The 22,538-nt window shown below is 52.5% G+C and overlaps 1 protein-coding gene across 2 annotated transcripts in view; it reads left to right on the top strand.

Moving 5' to 3' along the window:
* PRKCA (protein kinase C alpha) overlaps positions 1–22,063 on the top strand; it is a 248,670-nt gene extending 226,607 nt beyond the window's left edge. For both annotated transcript variants that reach the window (XM_087826312.1, XM_087826313.1), the window contains 4 exons: positions 4,332–4,412; positions 9,247–9,354; positions 10,990–11,130; positions 20,473–22,063. In XM_087826312.1, coding sequence (XP_087682438.1) covers positions 4,332–4,412; positions 9,247–9,354; positions 10,990–11,130; positions 20,473–20,637 — 495 coding nt within the window. In that variant the 3' untranslated portion in view covers positions 20,638–22,063. The remainder of the gene's footprint in view (positions 1–4,331; positions 4,413–9,246; positions 9,355–10,989; positions 11,131–20,472) is intronic.
* Positions 22,064–22,538: the final 475 nt, after the last annotated feature.

The raw sequence follows: 22,538 nt of genomic DNA, 5'->3' as shown, positions 1-22,538 counted from the left end.
AGGAAGGAAACCCAGGAGAGCACACTCGGCAAAGGCCAGGTGAGACCTGCTGAGAAGGCTGCTGCCTGCAGCCGGGAGGCCTCCCAGAAACCAACCCTGCCAGCACCTTGATCTTGGAAGTCCAGCTTCTAAAACTGTGAGCAAGTAAATTTTTGTTGTTTAAGCCACTTGGTCTGTGGTATTTTGTATGGAAGTCTGAGCTGACTGATACAGGAAAGTACTTTTGTCAAGGAGAGAACGTGCTGTATTCGACAGTTTGTTAGCTCGATTTGTGACATATATTTAGACATTTGGAGTATGGGCCTCATGCACCTGGATCCTCCCCACCCCCAAATGTTAGAGATGGGCCCAGCCTAAGGCCATGTGGGGCCCTGGCCGTGGGCCACATAAATGATGTTTTAAGCCACAATGTGTTTTTATATTCACAGTCAACGTTGTTGTCTCTTATCAAGCAGAACAGGAAGGGAGAGTAAACAGAGGGCTCAGAGGTAATAGGTCCAATGTCCCTGTCCCATTCCCAGGGTGGACCCAGGCCCTGCCAGTTTCCCACTGTGTCACCACATTTGAGCTTGCCGTGCCTCGGCTTCCCCAGTGTTCCACAGGAGTGGTGCTCAGCACCGTGAGGTTTGAGGACTGTGCTCAGGGGTAGTCAGATGAAAATATGACATCCTTCCAGCCGCTGTGGGCCTTTGGCCTGGTAAGAGATGAGAGGCTGCTCCCTGGCCCCTTTTATTCCACGTCCTGTGCCCAGGCTGAGAGAAAGTTCATTCATAGCTCACTTTTATAAGACAGGCAGCCATTTATACATCCTGATACATATCCCCAAGCAATGGGCTCATCTTAGTTTAATAATAATGATCATAATGACAAATAGCAGTCAAACTGAATGACAGTGGCCCTGCTGGGGGTCTGCCTTGCAAGCTAAAGTTCAACCTCCCATGTGCTGCAGGAGGTCTGCCAACTCAAGCCCCTCTTGCCAAGTCAGCCTCTCCTTTTGTGAGTTTCTCTGCTGTGAGAAACCAAATTGCCATCACAGCCTCTTGCCTGGGGTTTTAAGATGTCAGGCAACCCCCCCTCCAACCTCCAGGCTTGGCTGTAACCCTCCATTGGCGCACAAGGGCCAGAGACACCTGCTCTAATGGGGACAGATGCAAGGCAGCCTCACCATCCAGCCTGTGTCCTCTGAGCCTGGTCCTCACCCCCAGGCTGGCTCCCTGAGCCCACTGGAGGAGCCAGTGAAGGGGTCTAGGCCAGCACTGTCCACCAGAAATAAATGCCAGCCAACCACATTTAGCAGGCACATTTTAAGAAGTTAAAAGAGAAACAGGTGAAATTAGTTTGAATATATTTTAACCTAATATATCCAAAGTAAAACATTATTGAGATATTTTGCACTTTTTGGCACTATCTTCAGGATCTGATATGTCATTTACACCTAGTGCCCATGGCCCTGTGCAGTGGCCACACGTGGCTAGTGGCTGCTGTACTGACCACAGTTTAGATGCTCAGGAGCCACATGTGGCCAGTGGCTGCTGTGCTGGACAGCACAGGTCGCGACAGCTCACCAGGGACAGTGTAACCAGCATCCTCCATCATGGGCACCTATTTATCTACACATGGGGCTCCCTGGCATTGTTTCCCTGTGCAGTGAGATTTGGGGTAACGGGAGGCATTTATTAATAGCAGCTGGTCATTGCGAGAAAAGTATGCTTTGTGCTAAAAGTGAATTTGCGTTGGTAAGTTTGCCCCCCGGGTTTTGTGACTTAGATCTTCAGAATGTCCCATTTCACCGAGCGCAGGTAGCCGTGGTGACAGGTGGGGAGCTTCTCCGGGAGGAAATGCTCCCACCAAATTCTGAATCCCATCCTCTTGCTGTAGTTGCTGCTGTGACTAGAGTGGCTCTATTCTCGGCGCAGTGGCCGAGCTGGCGGGCCCTAGGGACTGACGATTTCTATCCCCAAGAGACACGAGCCTTGGCACGTGGCATTGTGTTTTTGCAGGGAAGGAGAGGGTGTTATCAGCAGGAGTCATGGAGTTTAATGCTGTGGGAACTGAAAAGGAAAAGCAAGTTGGACCAACGTTGATAAAGTTAAAAAAAACACAACACTTCAGGTTTCCGTGGCTTTTAGGATTTGTGACTCATTCTGACCAGAAGCAGGGTTTCCATGCCCTTGACTTCCTACAGCTTTCCACGCTCTGGTGGCATTTCCCACCGCCCACGGAGAAGGGCCTGGCTGATAAGACGGCGCGGATATTGGCAGAATATTGGATATGAAATAAAGCGTGACCGTCCTGTTCAGCCCCCACCAGTCCTCGGCGTCACAGTCTGACACCGCCATGGCGCCCCAGCTCTGCCTGTGGTAAAAGCGAACTTACTAAAATGCCAGTTGTTTGAGAATAGACCCCAGGGACCGCTTTTAATGTAGTTACCAGAACAAGTTTTATGCACATGCTTTTGAAGTATAGTTACTAAAGTGAAATGATTTCAAACCTCTTTAATCCTCAAAGCCCTTTGATTAATATTTTATTAATCCCAGTGGGAGCAATTGCATGCATTTGAAAGCCATAAGTCGCATTTTTAAAACAAATGTGTCAATATTCCGAGCCCCACATCTTAACGATGGGCTTCAGGCAAGTCTCCCAAACTCTTACCCCTTGGTTTTCTCACTGTAAAATGGGAACAATGATCGTTTCTGTCCCATTGAGTTACACAAAAGGTGTGGAGAGCACTGGGGGAATGGTAAATGCTCGGCAGGTGCACTTTTATTCCCCCAGAGACAGTTTTTGTGGTGCTTCTACTCGGGCAAGACAGGCCTGACCCCGTGGTTTCCTGTCTGGGGTCTAGAGGGACATCACTTCAGGTCACTAGGTAACAGATTAGAGACTCACTTTGGTAGGGTTTTTTGGTGTTCTGTGTGTGTTTTCCAAGTTTTCAGAAAAGAACAAATGCAGTTTTAAAAAGAAATGAAGGCCTCCTTGTGGGTCCCTTTGTTTGTCATTTTCTTATCAAGGAGATGAGCCACAGAGCCACCAAATCCAACCAGACCCCCTTGCCGTCGCCCTCACTGAAGTGAGCCACGGAGCCTGGACCTCTCACTGCTCAGGGAGGAAGCGCTGACGGGCAGGCGGGCAGGGAGTTTGTTCATGGCCCAGGACGTTTCATTAGACATAGTGGAGCAATAAAAATACCCCAGAGCATTTCCAAGTTAATTCATGTGCAAAGTGGCAGAACAGTCCTACCGAGTACCTGTTAGTCTGTCTCCACCTGGAATCCTGGGGCGTGATCCACGGGCCTGGGAATTGTGTGTGTTAGGTCCCCAGCCTGCCTGCGAGGCAGCAAAGCCAGTGTTTTAATAAATCAGCCACACTTAGAAATTCAAGCGAGCATCACGCCCTTCCGCAAGGGGGAGGTTGCGGAATTATTGTAGGGCTGCGAAGGCCGCAGAGGTGGAGAGGGCGGAGGAGAGGGAAGGTCCCCATCACCCACAGTGGCTGCCTGCATTTCACCAACTCATTTCATCTGTTCCTCCCCCCACCTATTTTACTGAAGTGTTTAAAACCAACCTGAGAAGTCATTTAGCCATAAATTCTTCACCTCTCATCCATTTCACTCTAAAATGCACTCATCCCTAACTGAAAAGGGCGCTCTTTAATCACCGTATCATTTATCCTGCCTAACAGTATTGACAGTAATCCCTTGATATCACCCGATATCAAGCCCACATTTAAACTTCCCCACTTTCTTTTTTACAGTTGGTTGGTTCGAATCAAGATCAGACAAGGTCCAAATGTTACCTTTGATGATTATATTTTATGTCTCTTTTAAAGCATTTTGACCCTTCGCTCACTCCGCAGAGATATCATTGTACGTCTGTGGAACACAAGAAAACTGGAATTTTTACTTTAATCATTCCTCCTTCTCTTCATTATTATGATGATGATCATCATTTTTATTACTTTTAGTGAAGTTCTGTTGCATTGCTTGGTTCTCTTATTCATGAGACCCAAATTTTGAATGACCAAAAGTTAAATCCTCCTCAGTGTCCCAATCTTTTTCTCCAATGAAGATAATTAAATCGACCTCGACAGAGCTGTGGCATCTCGGGGGGTTCAGAAAACGAGTTCCAGACAGGTTTCAGGCAGCGGATCATGGGGCGACATTTCTCCATGTGCCCTATTTGAGGGGCGCTCTTCCCTTGGTGAATCAAAGACACACATCATTGCCCCCTCATTTACAAACCGCGTCAATGCCCACGGGCTTGACTTACCTCTTCCGACACAGGCTTTCCGGTTTGCCCCTGAATGACATCGATGTATTTGTCTCCCCACAGATAATCGCTTACCAGCCGTATGGGAAATCCGTGGACTGGTGGGCCTACGGCGTCCTGCTGTACGAAATGCTGGCTGGGCAGGTAACGTGTCGCTGTGTTTTCATGCTTGTTTATTGTGGTCCAGCGAGAACGCTTTGGCTCTGCCGCCCTGGCCCACGTGGAAGACGGAGAAACGCCCCCCCATGAGAGTGGGTTATGTTTAGTATGTACAGAAATTATCTTCTGGTCACAAACACCTAAACCGAAAGGCACATCCTGGAGTGTAGACAGGGTGCAGCGGTCGCATTGCACACGAAAGCCCCCCGCACATTGGTGACGACAGTGGCCGCCACGTTTTCGCCCGTCCACAGAAAGCAGCCTGCTTTCTGCACAGTCGCTGTTCCTGAGCAAGGGCGCGAATGGCTTCTCCCCATCCCCGCCGATCTCACCCGTGGCAGTTCATTATCGCTTCTACCAAGTCCAGTGAGGCTGAGCTTCCAGCTAAAAAAAAAGGGCAAATGTAGTTTCTCTTGGGAATGTGACACATGGCAGATAACCAAGTGCCTTGCTGCCTAACATGGCGCTTTCTAATACAATGGCCTTCGTATCCGTATCGGAGAAAGTCACACTTGCCGTTTTAACCTCAAAATCTCTGGCTTACCGCAGGGCACGGGCTTCTTTCCCATTCTCGGTGCAGTCCTGCGTGGTGGGGGGAGGGGAGCACAGACCCACATGGTCATTCGGGGACCCAGGCTGCTTCCATCCATTGGCTCCACCTTTTGTGGCCTTGAATCCCTCCACTGACGCCTCGTTACTCGGCGGGCCAGTGCGGGGAGAGCAGGAAGACAGCTGCAGGACCCGTCTAGGGCCAGGTCTGCAGGAGGCACGCATCCCTCCGCCTGCCTTCCGCTGGCCCCGCGGCCCACTGAGATGCGGAGGGCTGCAGGTAGCAGGTGCCTGTGAGCCCACCAAGGGGGAGCAGGTTGGGTGAGCATCTCCCGGGTCTGGGCCTCTGCCATCATACCTAAAAAACATTCTGTTATGGTGGCCTTCTGCAGTTGCCAGCACTCGAGTCCTGGTGACAAGGAATTTGACCCTCCGTAGCTAAGAGCCTGCGTAAGGAGAATGGAAAAAAAAAATGCTTGTGCTGAGCAGCAGAGCTACCCCCAAAGAAATCTTTAAATCTTTGTTCCTGGAAACAAAAGTCAAGCCTTTCTGACAAGTTACATCCATTGACTCATTCATTTATTCACTCAACACGTACTTATTGAACGCACGCTTACTGCGGTAATAGCCCTGAACAAAGGTCTGCACCTTCCTAAAGCTTACAGCCCAAAGAGAGAGAGACCGCGGGCAAGTTAAATAAGTCGAAAAGCTAAGAAAAGCAGGGAGTAGGAGGCCTGAGGTCACAGAGGAGGGGGAGCACCAGGCCACGTTTGCATGGAGATCATTGTAACCGTTGGCTTTCACTCCGGCGTAGGAGGCCATGGATGACCTGTCCTTTATAGCTCTCTCATGGTATCTTACATCTTTTAATACTAAAGCCGTCTTTTAGATATTAAAAGATAGGAGGTACTAGCCTACGTTTGGTTATTATTTCTCGGTGATGTTAAGACTTGATTGGTATTTTTTAAAAGCGGTTTTTGTATTATTTAAGTTTTTGTCCCCAATACAACGTTCGTTTCAGGCCATATACTTCCACCGGTGGACATGCAAGGAAAGCAGGTTATACAGAACAACTGACAGGGAGACAACGGCTGGCAGAACACACGTTGCCCGCTCCTGAAGTTAATTTCCCCTCTTTAGAGTGTTGACAGTGAAATTCGACTGAATTATCGGCCCCCCCGGGAGCCTGAAAGCACAGAAAGCTGAGCTCCCCTCCTTGATCCCACTTGAATGTCCTGACTCTCGGTCCAGAAAACAAACCCTGCTTTTACCCAGAGGCCCATTTGCATATGCCGACAACGAAACGGGTTGGGTGGAAGTAGGATCCGTTCCCAAGGACACTTTACAAGAGATCAAATGAGCTGTCTCCTTATTGGCCAGCAGGAGACTGTCCCCCCCCCCCCCCCCCCCAAGCCTTCCTGGGTCTCCATTCTGCAGGACTGGGCCTTCCTCAAGCCCCCAAAGAGAGCACGGGGCCCTCCCCACACCCAGTGGTTCCATAGACATTCTGCTACCTTTTCATTATTTTCCATCCGGTCTCAGGGGTCAGTTAACCTGCCTTATGTGGTCTCTGGAAGTTTCCATAATCTCTGTCGAAAATGGTGACACTCTGCATATGACACCCTAAAGGCCGCCCACGTTCCGGTGCAGCAGCAGGCACAGCCACTGTCCCTCTAAATATTCACCGTGCCTGCCACAAACCCGGTATTTTCATTTCAGGATTCCCTCCCCTCAGTTTTCCTCTCTGACTCGATGCAAATTTAAATGTATTCCTGGGCTGTGACTCACCTAAAAAGACGATAAAGGCTCTGCCTGTGTTGCCCACGCCTCCCCTCTCCCGCTAAAGGAACCTCAGAGACCGGGCAGAGGGAACAGATACTGTTATTGAAAAGTAAGACTAATTTTACAGTTGCTGATGGGGTTGTGGTCTGAAATTGTCCTCATTAATCGAGAGCTGAAGATGAGCCGAAGAAATAGTTTATTGCAATTTCCTTCTCATTTGCTTTATTTATTAGCAGCAGCCAGGGGGGCAGTTGAGCACAAACAGCCCGAGTCTGTCTTCGGTTCCCGGGTTGCTTGACAAATACGATTACTTCTGGGCATAAATAGTATTTACCCAGCGCTCTAATGAGCGGACAAGGCTCGAAGCGTTCGCGGGTGTTCATCACACAGCGACCAGCCCTCTCCCCGTCTGTCCCTGTCTGCCAGGGCGATTAATGCTTTGTCCTGGTGAATCAGAAATGGGTTCTTCCGCCCAGGACATCAGCCTGAGGTGTCCCCGAGTCCTCTCCCACCCCCCTACCCCTGGTCATCAGTGACAAATGAACGTGGCAGGGGCCCAGCGACCACTTACTAGTGAGCGATTGTGGAATCACTTTGGAAAGAGGGATCCATCGTTCCTCGTTTGTCTGTTTAAAATTCACAGATTACATACTGCCAAGGAAGGCACCCCCAAGCCAAGACATTAGCTCAGCTTGAAGTATTGAGTCCAGATTTGTAGAAATTTAAAAAATAATCATGGGAATGGGGGGAAGAGGGGTGAGAAGCGACCCAAAACAGTCATGCTCCTAAGTACCTGGGCAACCCATTACCCCCTGTTGTCCCCAGGCTCCATAGCTGGCATGTCTGGAGAGGAAAATGAATAATTATAACTTCCCAGCGTTGACTCACCTTTACCGCCAAGGCCTGAGAGCAGTTACCTGTAGGAATGCTCCAGGCGAGATCTGGAGAGACTTAAGGAAAACCATGCAAACATTCATGTCCTTTGGCTGCATAATCCCACACCTGGGAAATTAGGAAGTAATTCAGAGAAAGCAAAAACGATACGTTGCAGAGATGCTTGGTGTAGCATGTGTTAGTGCTGGAAGCGGTTTTAAACGTGCTGTGGACAAATGAGTCGGTCTACAGCGGCGTTCGTTTGACCAAGATAGGGTTCTTCATAGACTTGGCATCTTCCCTCTGGTGGGTGAGGCCCCCGGGTGCAGACCTCGCTCCCAGCTCCTACTCAGGGCTGGGGATGGGGTGCAGGAGGAAGGCTGGGGCCAGATGAACAGGTTGGGGTGGGTTGTGAGTGGCGGTGAGGGGAGCGCTCGGCTTAGTTCTACTGCTCTCTCCTACTCGGGGGAAATGTTTGATGAGAAGGGATAGCTATCCTGCTGATGACCTCGCGGTTGTCTTTGGTCCATGGCATAGTTTAAATTTAAACCAGACTCTGTCATTATCCAAGTCCTAACCACGTTAGCCAAAGTGACTGTACATCTTCCTATAATGAGAAGGAAAATACAAGATGAAACATAGGATTCTCTGGAAGAGAGCTAACCCCTAGTCTGCCTTTTGCATGCTAAGCTCAAGGTTGGCTAAGTTAAGCAGTTTTCCCTAAGCCCCCTCATGCTGTGGGTTGTCCAGAGTGACAGGTGATTGGCTAATCTCAGGATTGAAGGCGTGCTGGAGGGCATCCTGAGCTCGCCCGTTCCCCCTGAGCACCCCTAGCAGCCCCCCAAAGGCTTAATCACAATACCAGTACCACTAAGCACCCTTCAGAGGACCCTTACTGGGTGCAAGACACAATATCAGGCCCCAGGAAACCCCATTTTACAGATTGGAAAACTGTGTCTTAAAGAGGCAGGTCACTTGCCTCTGGACAGCCAGCTAGGAGGTGGTGGAGCTGGAATTCTGGTTTACGTCTGCCTGGCTTTAAAGCTGTGACCTCCAGCCCTGCCACCCGGTCACCCCGCCTCCCGCTCTCCACATGGGGATGGAAACCTGGTAGAAAAGGGCAGGAAGGTGTCCGGTGGAAGCTAAGCTCCGGTCACCGCGGGTGGCAGCTCTGTGTTGGGTCAGAAGGGCCCTGGTGTGAACTCCAGACCTAAGGAAGGCTCTTTGCCCATGTTGTCCTGTCCCCTTCACCGTGTTCAGGACGCAGAGGCATTAGCATCCTCTATCCCACCCCCACCTTCTGAACACACAGCCGTCTGTAGCCTCACGTGCTCATAATTAGATTTTAACGCATCGTTCCAAGATTAATGGATTCATTATCATTTATTTGAAAACCACTCAAAGCATTGTTCAGAAACATTCTTCTTCAAGATCCTGTTGGGTTGCCCAGGGCGGGATCATTAAAGGAGCGGAGGAAACCCTGGGAAACGCACAAGCCTGCGGCCCTAATGGAAGAGCCCCCTCGCAGCCGGCGCCTCCCGGTGTGGAGCTGCGCCTCGGCGAGTGCACGGCGGCCCCCTGACGCCTCACCGGTGACCTTTCTCTCCCTGAGCAGCCTCCGTTTGATGGCGAAGACGAAGACGAGCTGTTTCAGTCTATAATGGAGCACAACGTTTCCTACCCGAAATCCTTGTCCAAGGAGGCCGTTTCCATCTGCAAGGGGGTAAGTGGACTTGGATTCCCACGGTCACAGGCCTACGGGGTCCGCAGGGGAGTCTGCCCCACACTCTGTGAGAGGACTCAGAGGCCCCAAGCCCACGGCCGCCCAGGGCCGGAGCCTGGCGACCTGCGGGGCATGGGGGCAGGAGCGCAGGCCTGGAAAACAGATTGACACCCCGCACGTCGGGGACCTGGCCCGGTCAGCCCTCGTTTCCCATCAACCCTGTGAAGTCGTGGTGGGGGTTACGGGAGTGGCCGCAGACCCTTAGAAAATCTCGGCTCTCCGCCGTTGCTTCACTCGGTTATTAGTTTTTTGTTCATTTAGCTGTTTCTGAGATGTATAGAAATGGGCCCAGTCATCTTGTACAGATGAGTGAATTGTTGCAAAGTGAACACACCCATGTAGCTGTACGTTCCCAGCACCCCGGAGCCCCCTCCTCTCCCGCCCCGCAGTCACTCCTGCTCATCACTGCGTAGATTTATTGTGCCTGTTTTGAACTTTGCACACGTGGCGTCTTGCAGTGGATGCTCCCTGGGCCTGGCTTTTCCCCCCGTCGTTGTGGTGAGATTTCTCCACGTTGCTGCATGTGGTCGTCCGTCCTGCGCACGGCCGCGCAGTATTCCATGGTGTAGATGGACCGCAGTCCTTAGGCGTCTACACCGGTGGGCATTTGGGCCGTTCTCTCTCTGGTGTGGGGCTGTTACAGATAGGCGGCCGGGAACCTTCTGGGTTGTGTTTTGAGGAACGTATGGACAAATTTTCTGCTGCTTTTTTTCAACTTTATTAAGGTATAATTGACACATAAAATTGTAATATACTTAAAGTGTGCAATGTGGTGATTTGATATATGTATGTAGTTGGCCCTTTGTACCTATGGGTTCCTCATCTGTGGATTCAACCAACCACGGATGGAAAATATTCCCCAAAAAAGTGACACTGCTGCTGCCACTCTGTAGTTAGGCCTGCGATGGGTGCGTCTGTACTGAGCATGCAGACGTTTTTCTTGTCGTTATTTCCCAAACAATACAGTGTAACGGCCCTTTACGCAGCACTTACAGTGTGTTAGATATTATAAGTGATCTAGAGATGATTTAACCTTTTGCGGTCGTATTAAATCTGGACATGGGTGTCGTAGGGGTCGGAATTAATTTCCATTGAAAGAGCAGTGATACGTAACATGCAAGATTATGAAGGATAAACAAGAGAAATTATGAACTGATACATGAATGAATAGAGTTAAGATTCGTACGGCTCCTTGCTGTGGTGGCTGAGAGCAGACATATGACCGGAACGGTCAAAAAGCCTTGGTGGCTGAGAGTAGACAAACGACCGCAAAGGGTTAAAGAATACGGGAGGATGTGCGTAGGCTCTTTGCAAATACTGTGCCACTTTATGCATAAGGGGCTTGAGCGTCTGTGGATTTCGGTGCCCGGGAGGGATCCTGGGTCTAATCCCCCGCTATACTGAGGGAGGGCGATCCCACAGCCACGTAACTTACCCATCACCTCACGTAGTTACTTTTTTTCCTTGTTTGGAGGGAGAACACTGAAGTTCTACTCTCTTGGCAAATTTCAATTATATGTTATTTTCAACTATAGTCACCAGGTCATGCATTAGATCCCTTCTCCTGCTTTCTAGCTGATGACCAAACACCCAGGCAAGCGGCTGGGCTGCGGGCCCGAGGGAGAGCGGGACGTGCGAGAACACGCCTTCTTCCGGAGAATTGACTGGGAGAAACTGGAGAACAGGGAGATCCAGCCGCCCTTCAAGCCCAAAGTGGTGAGTCGGGGTGCAGCCCGTTTCCTGAGCCCTGTCTCCCCAAATCCTGCAGGCGTCTCACCTACCCTTTTTTCTGGAGAGTGGAAGCCAGTGACCCCTGGATTCTGGAGGGTGGAAAAAATGGCCAGGTACCTGCCCTGCCCTCCATCCTGTGGTCTGAGCAGCTTGCTGACTTCGAGAGTGAGGACCGACCACGCAGCAAGGGGGAGCCCGTTCCCACCCTACACTCCAGTAGGGAGACTTCTGGGTGCCCCCCAAAACTGTTGGAGAGCCAGGGCCGGTGTGCTTGGTTTTGGATGTCTGAACTTGCGTTCCTTGCTCTGAGCCCTTGGCCGGACTTCTCAGCGGTCTCCAGCTTTCCGGTGCTTGCCTTGCCCCTGAAGCGTAACTCACTGGCAGGCGCCGGGGGCAGTTCTCACATTGGCCCCTGCGCCTGCTACAGGATGTGTGTGTGACCCACCGTTTCTGGTATTGCCACTTTTATTCAGACTCTCCCTATAGGACCCCACCTTCTTCACTTATTTAACAAATACTATGCACCAGGCCCTGTTCTGAGGGCTTTACAGATTAGTCCATTTCACCCTCACAACCACCCCGTCGGTGGGTACTGCCGTTCCCAGTAACACTGAGGCTCAGAGAGGCCGAGTAACTTGCCTGAGCACACATGGCCGGTAGGTGGTGGAACCAGGGCTCAGGCTCCAGCGTTCTCGCTCCTAGGTCTGTGCCCTGCCCACCGCACCTTCGCTCCACCTCGGTGACTGCCATGCGCCAGCTCTGACTGGGCTGCAGGCCGTGCTTGCCTTTCTTAATGTTTCTGTCTCTTGAGATAAACCGAGCGTCTTTAAGACGTCAGCCGCCTCATCACACCACCTGCCATGCTGCAGTGCCTCCAGGGAGGCTGCGTCTCCCTGCATCCCAGGCCTGAAGGCAGGCGGTCCATGCCCTCCGGCTCGGCCAGCGTCTCGGCCAGTGTTGGGCCGTGATCGTGGGGCCTCGGCAGAGGGGACCCCCCAGGTGACTGAGTCCCTGACTAGGGGGCACACAGCTCTATTCGTAGAGCAGCAGCTTCCTCATTGAACATGCGTATGTGTCCCCTACTCCAAGAATAAAACCGCGGGTGGTCAGCCGTGGAGTTTATTTTTCAGAGGCCTTTTTAGCACGAACTGAAGAAAAACTAAAATTAATCAGGTCGGTTGACTGTCTCCTGAATCATCATTTCAAGTAGAAACATTGTGCATCTGCCTCCCACCTTCTCTTTAGCCGGCCCTGGCTGCTGATCTTGGGAGTTCTCATAGCACCCCAAAGCTCCAGTTTACAGAACCTGGTTTTAAAGGGGTGGGGGGGTGAAGACAGTGATAAGTGGCGCTGCGGACAGTCTCAGCGGAACGTTGTTAGGGATTCTCCTTTGTCCCTTTCATATTTGGCCTCCTTAAATGGCATATGAAAGGTGCACCGTAGCCTCTTACACACAGCTTAGTTTCTTTACAGGAGCAATGTAGAGACTCACAGGCTGCCCCTGCCTTAAGTGTCCAGCAAAATCCATTTCCCAGAAAGAGCCGAGATGCAGCCCTAGACTCAGACGTAGGGGGAGCGAGAGCGTGACTGGGCTCCGGAAGCCGGGAGTGTAAGCTGCTCCCTGTGGGCCCTGTGTCCCCAAAAGGCCACCATGTGCAATTGTGAAGATGAAGGTGATTTTCTAGAAGACGGGGTGATCACTGTGTGCTGGTTTGTTTTATAAAACAAAAGCAGAAACAAAAACAGCTGTGTTCCGCTCTCCTGGAGACAAGGCAGGCACAGAACTCTCTCTCCTTCTTTATGGAGGAAAGCAGAAAGCAGGCTGTTTCCAGTTTCCCTTCAAGAAAACACAGGTGGAGGCGCCTCTGCTCCACAGACAGGAGGACCGTCGGCTCAGCACTTGGCTGATGCTCTGAACAAAAAACCGGAGTCATCAAAAAGAGGCCCATTCAGAAGATCCCACGGAGGAAGGTACCTGTTTTATTTTTAGGTTGAGAAAAGAGGTCACCCGAGAAAAGGTGAATATTTACTTTCTGAAGGAGAAACAACAGGGTCCCTGCTGCCTCCTGAGCATTGGGTAACTGAGGAGGTGACATACCAGCCTGTGTCACCTAGAACCCACCAAAGGAGAGGAAGCTCTTTCTTTCCTCTTTGCCTGAAAAATTAGAGGCCCGAATTCTTCTTACCCTCGGAGGTGCACCCACGTGGGCCCAAGATTCTGACCTGGAGTTGCTTTGAATTTTTAGACCTTTATCCTGATTTATTATTCATGTGAATTAAATGCCCAAGAACAGCCTTCACATTTCCATCCATCCTGCCCGTGATAAATAACAGTTTATACAAATACTGGAAGTGGAAACTTAATTGATTTTTCATGTTTGAATCCAATCCGTTGGCACCAAGCTGCGGAATGGCTAGTTCACGGGCAAGACCGAAGCATTCGCTGTACTTAAATGGTTGCGGGAGAGAGAAATTAATCTCTCCAGCTAACACTGAGAAACATATCCCAGAGCTGATAAATGAGCAGAGCGCTTTGGAAATAGGCCTGTCATTCACGGCTAGCCTTTCTTGGGAAATTGCTGTCATTTTATCAAAAAGAGACAGAAAAAAAAAATCGTAACTTTCATCGAGACATTGTCAGTCCTGCAGCAAGAGCCAAAGAACCAACCACGTCAAGAGCAAGAGTAGGTGCCACCGTGATGATGACGCGCCGGGCACCCCGAAGTCTTTTATTTCAGTGTCATCGGCCTGTTTAGAGAGTTTCATGACGGTTTAATTGGCAAAGTGGTGTAGGGCCCCTTTTTGTTTTATTCATTTATTTTGAAGTAATTTCTAGTTCTCTGGCTTGCAGAAGAGCTGCAAGAATAGTTTGAAAAGTTGCTGTAGTCGCTACACCCAGATGCCCTAAATGTTAACGCTTTACCACATTTGCTGGGTCATACTCTCTTTACACACACACACTCGCGCGTATTTTTTTCGGAATCATTTGAGAGTAAGTGGCAGACCCAGTGCGTCTTCACGTCTGAATAACTTCCTGTGTATTTCCTAACACGAAGGGCATCTCACGGTGCCGTGTTCCTTTCACCGCTGCCCTGAGAAGCTGCGTGCACAGAGCAGCGGCCGTCCAGGGAGAGGAGGGCCCTGGGGGGGCTGCCGGAGCGCGACCGTGCCCGAGGCAGCCTTGAGCTGAATCTCATCAGGTCTCCTGGGCAGCGGGCAGGTTCATTCTCTTGGCCTCTCCGTGGAACCAGACGCCGTGATGCTAATTAAAAGTGAGGTTCTCCAGACTCGGGGCTTTGCGGGCACCGTCGGAACACTCACCGGCCTCTGCAGACCAGAGTCTCTGCCGCATCCCGACGTACTGAGGGCTCATTTACGCCTTTCGACCAGCCTACGACAGCAGCTTCCCCTTGGCTCATTGGAGGTGAGAAGTCTTCCTTCTCTTCCATAATTACTCTCCCAGACATGCTTCTGCTTGAAAGAGAAATGGAAAGAAATGCGGCGTTTGCGGTCATCATCAACATAAGTAAGCAGCTCTGTTGCGACCTCCAGGAGCTCCCGTGGTGAGTGGCAGGGTAACAGCGGACCCTGTGAGCCTCAAGTCGTGGGAACTGACAAGTTCCCATTGTCCAAAAGACCGGTCTCTGGTCACAATGGCCATTACAACAGCCTTCCATGGAAAAGGAGCCTGAATCACCTGAAGCTGGCCGTTAGGATGAAGGACCGCATGGGGGCACGTTATTTTCCACAGAACACAGCCCAGGGTAAGCCGGAACCTTTGTCCTCATACACACGTGGCTCTCACGCCCACGAAAATCCATTCATTTCCTGGGTGGCTTATCGCCTGTGCCTGTCAACAAACCCATCAGTAAAACCGCTCCCTCCCCGCAGAACCGGCCCTTTCTGAGCGAGGCTCTAAGGCGACAGGTGAGATGAATGCTCTTTCATTTTGTCTGAGAAACCAAAGCCTGGCTGGTCTCATCACAGGTGATGTCGGCAGGAGGTGAAGGAGTCCCAGCCCCCCTTTCTAACGTTATTATGAAAACACTAGCTCCAAGTGGTGAGACAGGCAGTTACGCCATAGGAAGGGACATAAAATGAAAAGACACTGTCCCCGGCGACTAGTCCCCTTGTTCACTGCGTTTTCCGTAACCTTCCGGAAAGTGGAGTGTGCGGGTGAACGTGCACACACGTGAGGCTGTACCACGCGCCCCGTTTCGCACCTCACGCCTCTCACGAGACAGTGTCCCTCGGAGGTGTTTCCACGTCAGCCCGCGCGGGGATGTGGCGTCCTTGACACGGGCCGTCCCGAGTCCCGGGGCCAGGCACGGACTGTTTTCCAAACACTGTCCCCTGTCCCTTCTTGTCCTCCAGACGTTCTGTACCAAAACGCACTGGCTGCAGTGGGCATCCAGGCCTTCGGTGAGCACCTTTCCGGAACCTCGGGTGGCGACATGAGCGCGCTGACCTCATTTTTAACCCTCAGCGCGTGCACCCGCTTGCGTTGGCCGTGCACGGAAGACCCTTCCCCGAGCATGCTGACCTCTCAGAAAGGGCAGGCCCTCGGCTGCTGCCCCGGGCCGATCCCTCCCTGGGGGTCCTGTAGTGTGGACGTGACCGGGAAGCCCAAAGCAGAATGCCTCCGCCCGTCTCTGCCGCTGGGCATTTAATTAAATGCAGACGGCGCACGCCCAGACGCTGGCCGTTTTCTTACTAACACGCTGCACTAGGACCTCGGCACAGGGCTACAGGACAGGAAACACGGGCCCCGGTCACCCTACGGCGGAGCGCAGCCTGCTGCCTCCCGTAGGTGCCGGAGACGCTCCCACCCGGATAAGCTTCCGTCGCCTTCCCGCCGCTCGCGCCTGTCCTCTTGGCTGGTTGCGCGCTCTTCCTGCTCTCCTGGGTTTGCGTGGATTTGCTCGGTAGTGGCGGTGCTTTCGTGCTGCTCACACTCCCCCTAATTCCCGTGCCAGTGCCCGTGGGGTGATACTCTACACGACTGGGGGGGACACCGAGGTAAAGGACAGGATTGAGACCAACACAGGCGTGGTTCGTTCTCGGTGGCCTCTCCCTGGTAAGAATCAGCCGGGAAGCCGACCTGGGCCGAGCCCCAGCCTCCCCACGGCCAGTGCCACAGAAGGCAGCGGGCGGCGAGTGGACCGTGTGCCACATGGGCGGCCTGTAGAGCTGAAGACGGTGCCCCAGCCAAGGAGTTTTGCCCACAAGTAGCGAATGCTGCCTTTAGCTTCCGTGTGTTGCCCAGTGGCCTAGAGCTCCGAGGCCACGGACAACCCAGCCCTGCCTGTTGTCACAGACCGTGGCGGAGGCTGCCCTTCCGGCGGCCACGCTAAGAACCCTCCCGCTCCATCCCTGAGGAATGTTGGGAGATGTCTGCCGTCCGGCTGGCTTTATTTTTCACTCACGTTTTCATCACTCATTGACTTGGTCATTCACACATTCACAGGCACCACTGGGTGCCCCTGACCCCTTCTGTCTCTGTGCCTCTTTCTCCCTCTCAGAGCCAAGGGGGCCCGGGCCCGTTGCCCACAGCTGACTGATAGGAGTAGGGTTGGCTCCCAGGCGGTAGGAAGACTCCTTTCCACCTTAACAATACAGGTAGCTTATTGAAGCCATTGTTTGTCGTTTCCCCAAGGATCCAAAGGGCCCTGACTCTCACCATCCTTTGCAATAGGTAGTGGTGGATATGAGAATCGCTGGAGTTCCCTGCACCTAGGAAAACAGGTAGTTCAAGATCTTCTCCAGTATGACTTAAAGGAAACCATCTGTTTCTACGCCCCATTTCACTAAGAGTTGTGGAGGGCTGATTTTTCAGGCACTAAGAGACCCTCCATGGTGGAAAGATGAGTGCTGCTCCTCACAGTACAGCCCCTTTGGTAAAAATAGCTGTGCTCCCCTCCCCCCATCCCCGCCCCTTGTGGAGGAAAAGTGACATCTTTCTGGTATGATTTCCCTGAGAATAAGTTCTCCTGTGTCCTGGATCTCTTCTGATCCTCAGATTCCGCCTCCAGCTCTTCAGGGCTTTCTCCCGTGGCTTTCTCCTGTGGCTTTCTCCCGTGGCTTACTGGATATAGCCAGAGACTCAGTTCTTAATCTTTGCCCTCAGCCCATCCTGCCTCGTGTCCCCACCTGAGTGAACAGGTTTCAAAGGCTTCCATTTGCCAACATCCAATTTCTCTCTCTCTCTCTCTCTGGGATCAGGGAAATCCCAACAAGATTTAGCACTAGAACGAAGAGATTTGTGGTGGCGAGCAGTCTTGAGACCAACGGTGACGCTCCCATTGCGAGTGACTGCAGAGCAGAGCTCGGGTTGGTCCGGTCTCTCCCTGGCCCCCTAGCGCTGTGGTCAGCGGCCGCCCTGGCATGCGGATTTACGAAGTGGGGTTTTCTGCCCCATGGGTTACAGCAGTTGGCCTTCCAAGCTGTGGCCGCCCTCAGGAGTGATCCTCCTCTGGACGACAGCTTTAGAACGTGATGTCCTGGACCATCTGTCTCCGTCCCCAGGCTTCTCAGTGTTGACATTTATATGGGCCACTTTTTGGATCTTGGGAACCCTTCTTTTAGTTGGTTTTCTACTTTTCTGTGGCAGTTAAGCCACAGCTTCGGAACTTCCCACTGGAAGAAGATTCACCAGCATCACGATGGTTCTCGCAGGAAGGGTCAGACCTGTGTGATCTTTTCACGCAAATCGAGAGCTAGGCAGAGAGGCCTCCAGCCTGGAGAGGGACATGGACGTAGGCTCGCCGCCCTCTCTCTTTTAGAGATGTCACCAGCCTTCCTGTTTTTCCGGAAGTTCCGTCTTGTTCATCTGTGCGTGGTTAGTGAACAGCAAAAGAGATGCAAATGATTGCTCTTTAAGGAGGCACCTAACCAGCCTCTGGGAGCAGCCACAGTAGAGTCACTGGAATGTGTGTTGGTTAACGGCGTTCCCCCCGAAGCCAGCGCCACCGCGGCTAGAACGCTTGCTGGCAGCGCTTGCGCCTCGGGCTCCTGCAGCTTCTCCATTCTCTGCCTGCATCTGGCCATTCTTGCCCAGTTTCTTTGTCTGACCCTAGGACCGCCTCAGCCTCACATTGCCATCTCGGCATATCCCAGGTTTCTCAACACCAGCTCTGTTGACACATTGGACCAACAGTCCGGGGGCGGAGGATGTTCCTGTGCCCTGCAGGATATTTAAGTTCATCCCTGACCTCTGCTCATTAAATGACAGTCATGACACCCCCTCCCAAGTCATGGCAACCAAAAACGAATTCAGACATTGCCCAGTGTCCCCAAAAAAGGGGGCGGAGTGCAAATCGTCCCTGGTTGAGAACCTCTGGTATGTCCAAAGGAGGGCTGTTTCCTTAGCTGTCCTCGCAACAGCAGTGTCTGAATGGGGTGCCCCGTGCAAGGTGGGTCCTGGTGGGTGGGTGAGTGGGCGGTCAGTTGAACTGATGAATCGAATTGAGCACAGACTCCTGATTGGTTCCTGGAAGAAACATGGGCCCTTCTTGAAGAGCCTTTGAATGAATGGCTCAGACTGGCCTGTGCATGCGGGAGGGTGCTGACTGCTGACTCCGCTTCTGCTGGTCTTTGTCTCGAAGGCACTTTGTGCTCTTCCCAGGAAAAGCACCATGGAAACGGGGAGCGTGGAGGAAAACCTCTACCAGCTTGCGGGCGGGAGGCAGGGCCCATGTGGTAGCAGGATTGATAGTGAGCCTCGCCTCCGCAAGGGGCTGGAAGGGCCCCAAACAACCCCCCCACCATGTCTCCCACCCACCTCCCTCCGTCTCCCCACCAACACGCCCCTCATTCCCACCCACCAGTCACTGGTCTGAGCTCTCCTCCAGTTAAGAGCATGCAGTCGCTTAAGAAAATGAAAACAACCCCAGAAAGGAAAGCTATCCGTTAGGAAGACCTTACTCTGAATTTATGACATGCTTTCCACCTCAGTAGTTACCTGGGAGCAGGTTTTGTTAATGATAAGAAGGTGGGGAAAACACCATGAAACTAGATTCTCAACGAAACCTTCCAGGAGATAGGGAGGAGATGCGGGAAAGGAAACAAGAAAGCAGGGCCCACGAGACTGGATTCGTTTTACAAAAATAATAGCCCCGTGTGCCGAGCCCTCAGCACAAGCCAGCTTGTGTGTGAAACACTACATTTAACCTCCCTAGCAGTCCAGGGAGGGAGTTTCAACTATTCTCCCATTTTACAGATGAGGGAATGAGACAGACCCCAGTCCACAGTGTACCTAACAGAGCCACAGTTACCAGAGCCATCCTCTGTTAGAGACCCAGGAGTGCCTGCTTAGTTTAAAACTTCTGCTAATTCAGAGTTCACTCGCATTGCCCTGTGGCACTAGCCACAGAGTGCGGGGTACCATGATTTATGCCACCGGCACACCTCCCCACACTCCCTGTCTCAGAGTCACCCCGGGATCCTGGGAGCTTTGACATGCCACGAACCTTCTGGGTGGCTGGGAAAGTGGAGACACCCCTTTGCCCCACTGGGGGCCAGGCTGCCAGCAGCGGCCCACAGCTGCTGTGTTTCTCAGAGCCTGTAACGGCAGCTCTGCCTGCAGCCCCATCTGCACTGAGCACCATGGTTGGTGTCCCGGGAAGAGAGGAGCAGGCCTGGCTCTGCCTCCTTTGGGCACCAGTGCAGACCCCCCAGCCTGAGACCACCTTGCACAAGGACTACCACTGAGCCGCGTGAGCTGGTTGACCAGATGCTGACGTCCAGCTGGGCCCCGGGGTGAACGTCCCAACCTTGCCCTCCCACCCGCCCCAGTGTTGGTTAGAGATGAATTCAGGGGTCGAGCTTTTCAGAACATCCCTGTTGGACGACACGGATAGCACAGCTCTTACTTTATTACAAATACGGCTGCAAAGAACGAGATGTGGGACAGTAACCCCAACCTCTGGGTCCAGGCGCAGCTTCCTGCATCCCCACCTGGCATCCTGGCCTTTCACATGGACCCGAGACTGATGGCCCCGCGTGTGGCACCCGTGCTCAAGCCCTGCTCACCCTGTGAGGTGGACATAAAAGACGCTGGTCCCTTGCGGTCACCTTACTGTCCACCGAGGGTTTCACAGGGGGTGGGCGTGTGTGAAGATGTACAACCGAGTGAGTCTCTGGTATTGTTGGCTATGCCTGGCTTTCCATCCAGCGGCCCGCAAGTCCTCCGAAATTCTTCCTGCCTAACCAGCCCCGACCCCCCGAGCTGCGCTCCTCCCGGGGGGGGGGGGGGGGGTGCGCGCTCTGGAGAGCGCGGCCCGTGTCCTGTGACGCTTACTGACCTCCCCTGCTCTTCTTTCTCCGCAGTGTGGCAAAGGAGCGGAAAACTTCGACAAGTTCTTCACGCGAGGGCAGCCCGTCTTAACGCCTCCCGATCAGCTGGTCATCGCTAACATAGACCAGTCTGATTTCGAAGGGTTCTCGTATGTCAACCCCCAGTTTGTGCACCCCATCTTACAGAGCGCAGTATGAAACCCGCCGGCGGAAACAAACGCCGCCCCCGCCCCTGCCCCCCCCAGCCCCCAGCAGTGGGAAATGACCCTTAACCCTAACATTTCGAGGCCAAGGCCTTGTTTCTTGTTCCACGTGGGGGCCTGACAGTCGTACGGTTATTAATCCAAACGTGACCAACCGTTCAGGGTCTCCTCTCTCTCACAACCAAGGACATTATCTTAGCGGAAGGCGATGCAATGTTCCGTGTCCGGTTTAACGCCGTAGAGGTCACCTCTGGCTGTAGGTCCACCCTTCCTAGGAAGCAAACAGACTCTTGCCCCTTTTTTGGTACGATTTGATATGTCTCCCCTTTCCTCTGTCAGTTTTTACCATCAGGACCCCCACCCCCACCCCAAGATGTGGGCTGGACACATCTCCACCCAGGCGCCTTTGGAATGAAAGGACAGGGAGCCCAGAGAGCAGAGAGTGGGGCGGCCAGGGCTGGGGGCCGGCAGGCTGCAGGGTACCTACCGCTTCTCTCCTCTGCCTCCACGAAAACAGCCGATAGAATCTGCCAGGCCGGGGTGTCATCGGCGCCGTCCCTGTTCCCAGACTTGGACAGTCATAACCCGATCATGGTCCGGCGGGTACCAGTTTAAAAAAAAAAAAGAAAGAAAACCTCAGACGGGTGTTCCGTGGATCTGTCCTCTTGTACCCTACTTGATGGATCCCTGTCGTGATCCTTGCATTCGTTTGTTTGTAAGAGGCCAAACCTTCTAAGGACTTTGCTAAAGGAGCTCGTGACGCTGTTTCAGATCAAGGACGACAGGGCGTGTGCGCGTCCGTGTTCATCTCTGGGAGATGACTCTGCGATCCAGGGTGCCATCAGCAATGCCACTACTCACCAGTGTTGTTAGCCAACCCCCCCTCCACACCCCCCTCGGTATTTTGCTACCTACTTCCTACGAAGCTCGCGTGTACGGCCCCCCCCCCTTTTGTACTTATTTATTGAGCAGGCTGCGGTGTTGATTATGAGAGTACGATGTACAGTAACTTCAAGTGTTGACTCTACACTCAGTCCCTGCTGGCGGATTTCCCTCCTGCCTCTGGCCCTCGACGCCCCCTTAGGGATGAAAAACAATGCGGTTTTGGTCCCCACTTCTGGCTCATGTCGAGCGACCCACCTGGAGCTGTAGAATCAGGAACACGTCAGCCCAGAGAGGTTTCATTGCGAGAAGGGTTTTAATACGTTTTGCAGATGCCTCATGCAATGGATTTTGCATGTTTATAATAAACCTTAATAACAAGTGAATCCATATCACCGATATAATCGCATCAAGTATAAGGAGAGTATTAAGATAATTTTATAAGACAATTGTGCTCTATTCGTGAAGGCTCTTGTTTCCCATCTGCTTCTATGATTAAGTGTTCGCTGAGTCCTGTGCTGCCCCGCGTCCCGGCCCCCGCGTCCCGGCCCCCGCGCCCACCCCGCGTGCACCCCGCGCGTTGGCACTGTGTCGGACATACTCATTTTTTAACGTAGATCTAATTTCAGAAATGAATGGCTGCGTTACATGATTCATTAGGCTTCTCTATCTGTATAAATATTTGATTCTACCTGCAAACAAAAGCTTTGGGGGATTACGTTCGAAATGAGACTGTCTGTTAGCTTCTTCACGCCACCTTCTCTTCTGCCTCCTGAGCCACCCTTCCTCCGGGGGGCGCGGGAGTGTTCGACTCCAGAGCGGACAGTGTGAGCAGACGTCGTGCGATCACAGCCCCCCGTTGCTGTGAGTGACTCGGGGGAGGCGGACGGTGGGGGGTGCCCTTGCCGATGCACCTGCGTGGACACACCAGGCGCACGCTGTCCCCCGGAAGGACCTGCACATTTGTCCCTCACCTACAGACTTCACGAGACAAACCGTCCCCCGGAGCGCTCA

The sequence above is a fragment of the Miniopterus natalensis genome, chromosome 17 (genome assembly GCF_054644295.1).
Source record: "Miniopterus natalensis isolate mMinNat1 chromosome 17, mMinNat1.hap1, whole genome shotgun sequence".
Lineage (NCBI taxonomy): Eukaryota > Metazoa > Chordata > Mammalia > Chiroptera > Miniopteridae > Miniopterus > Miniopterus natalensis.
Note: the sequence above shows the minus strand (reverse complement) of the source record. Positions and strands in the feature narration are given on the sequence as shown.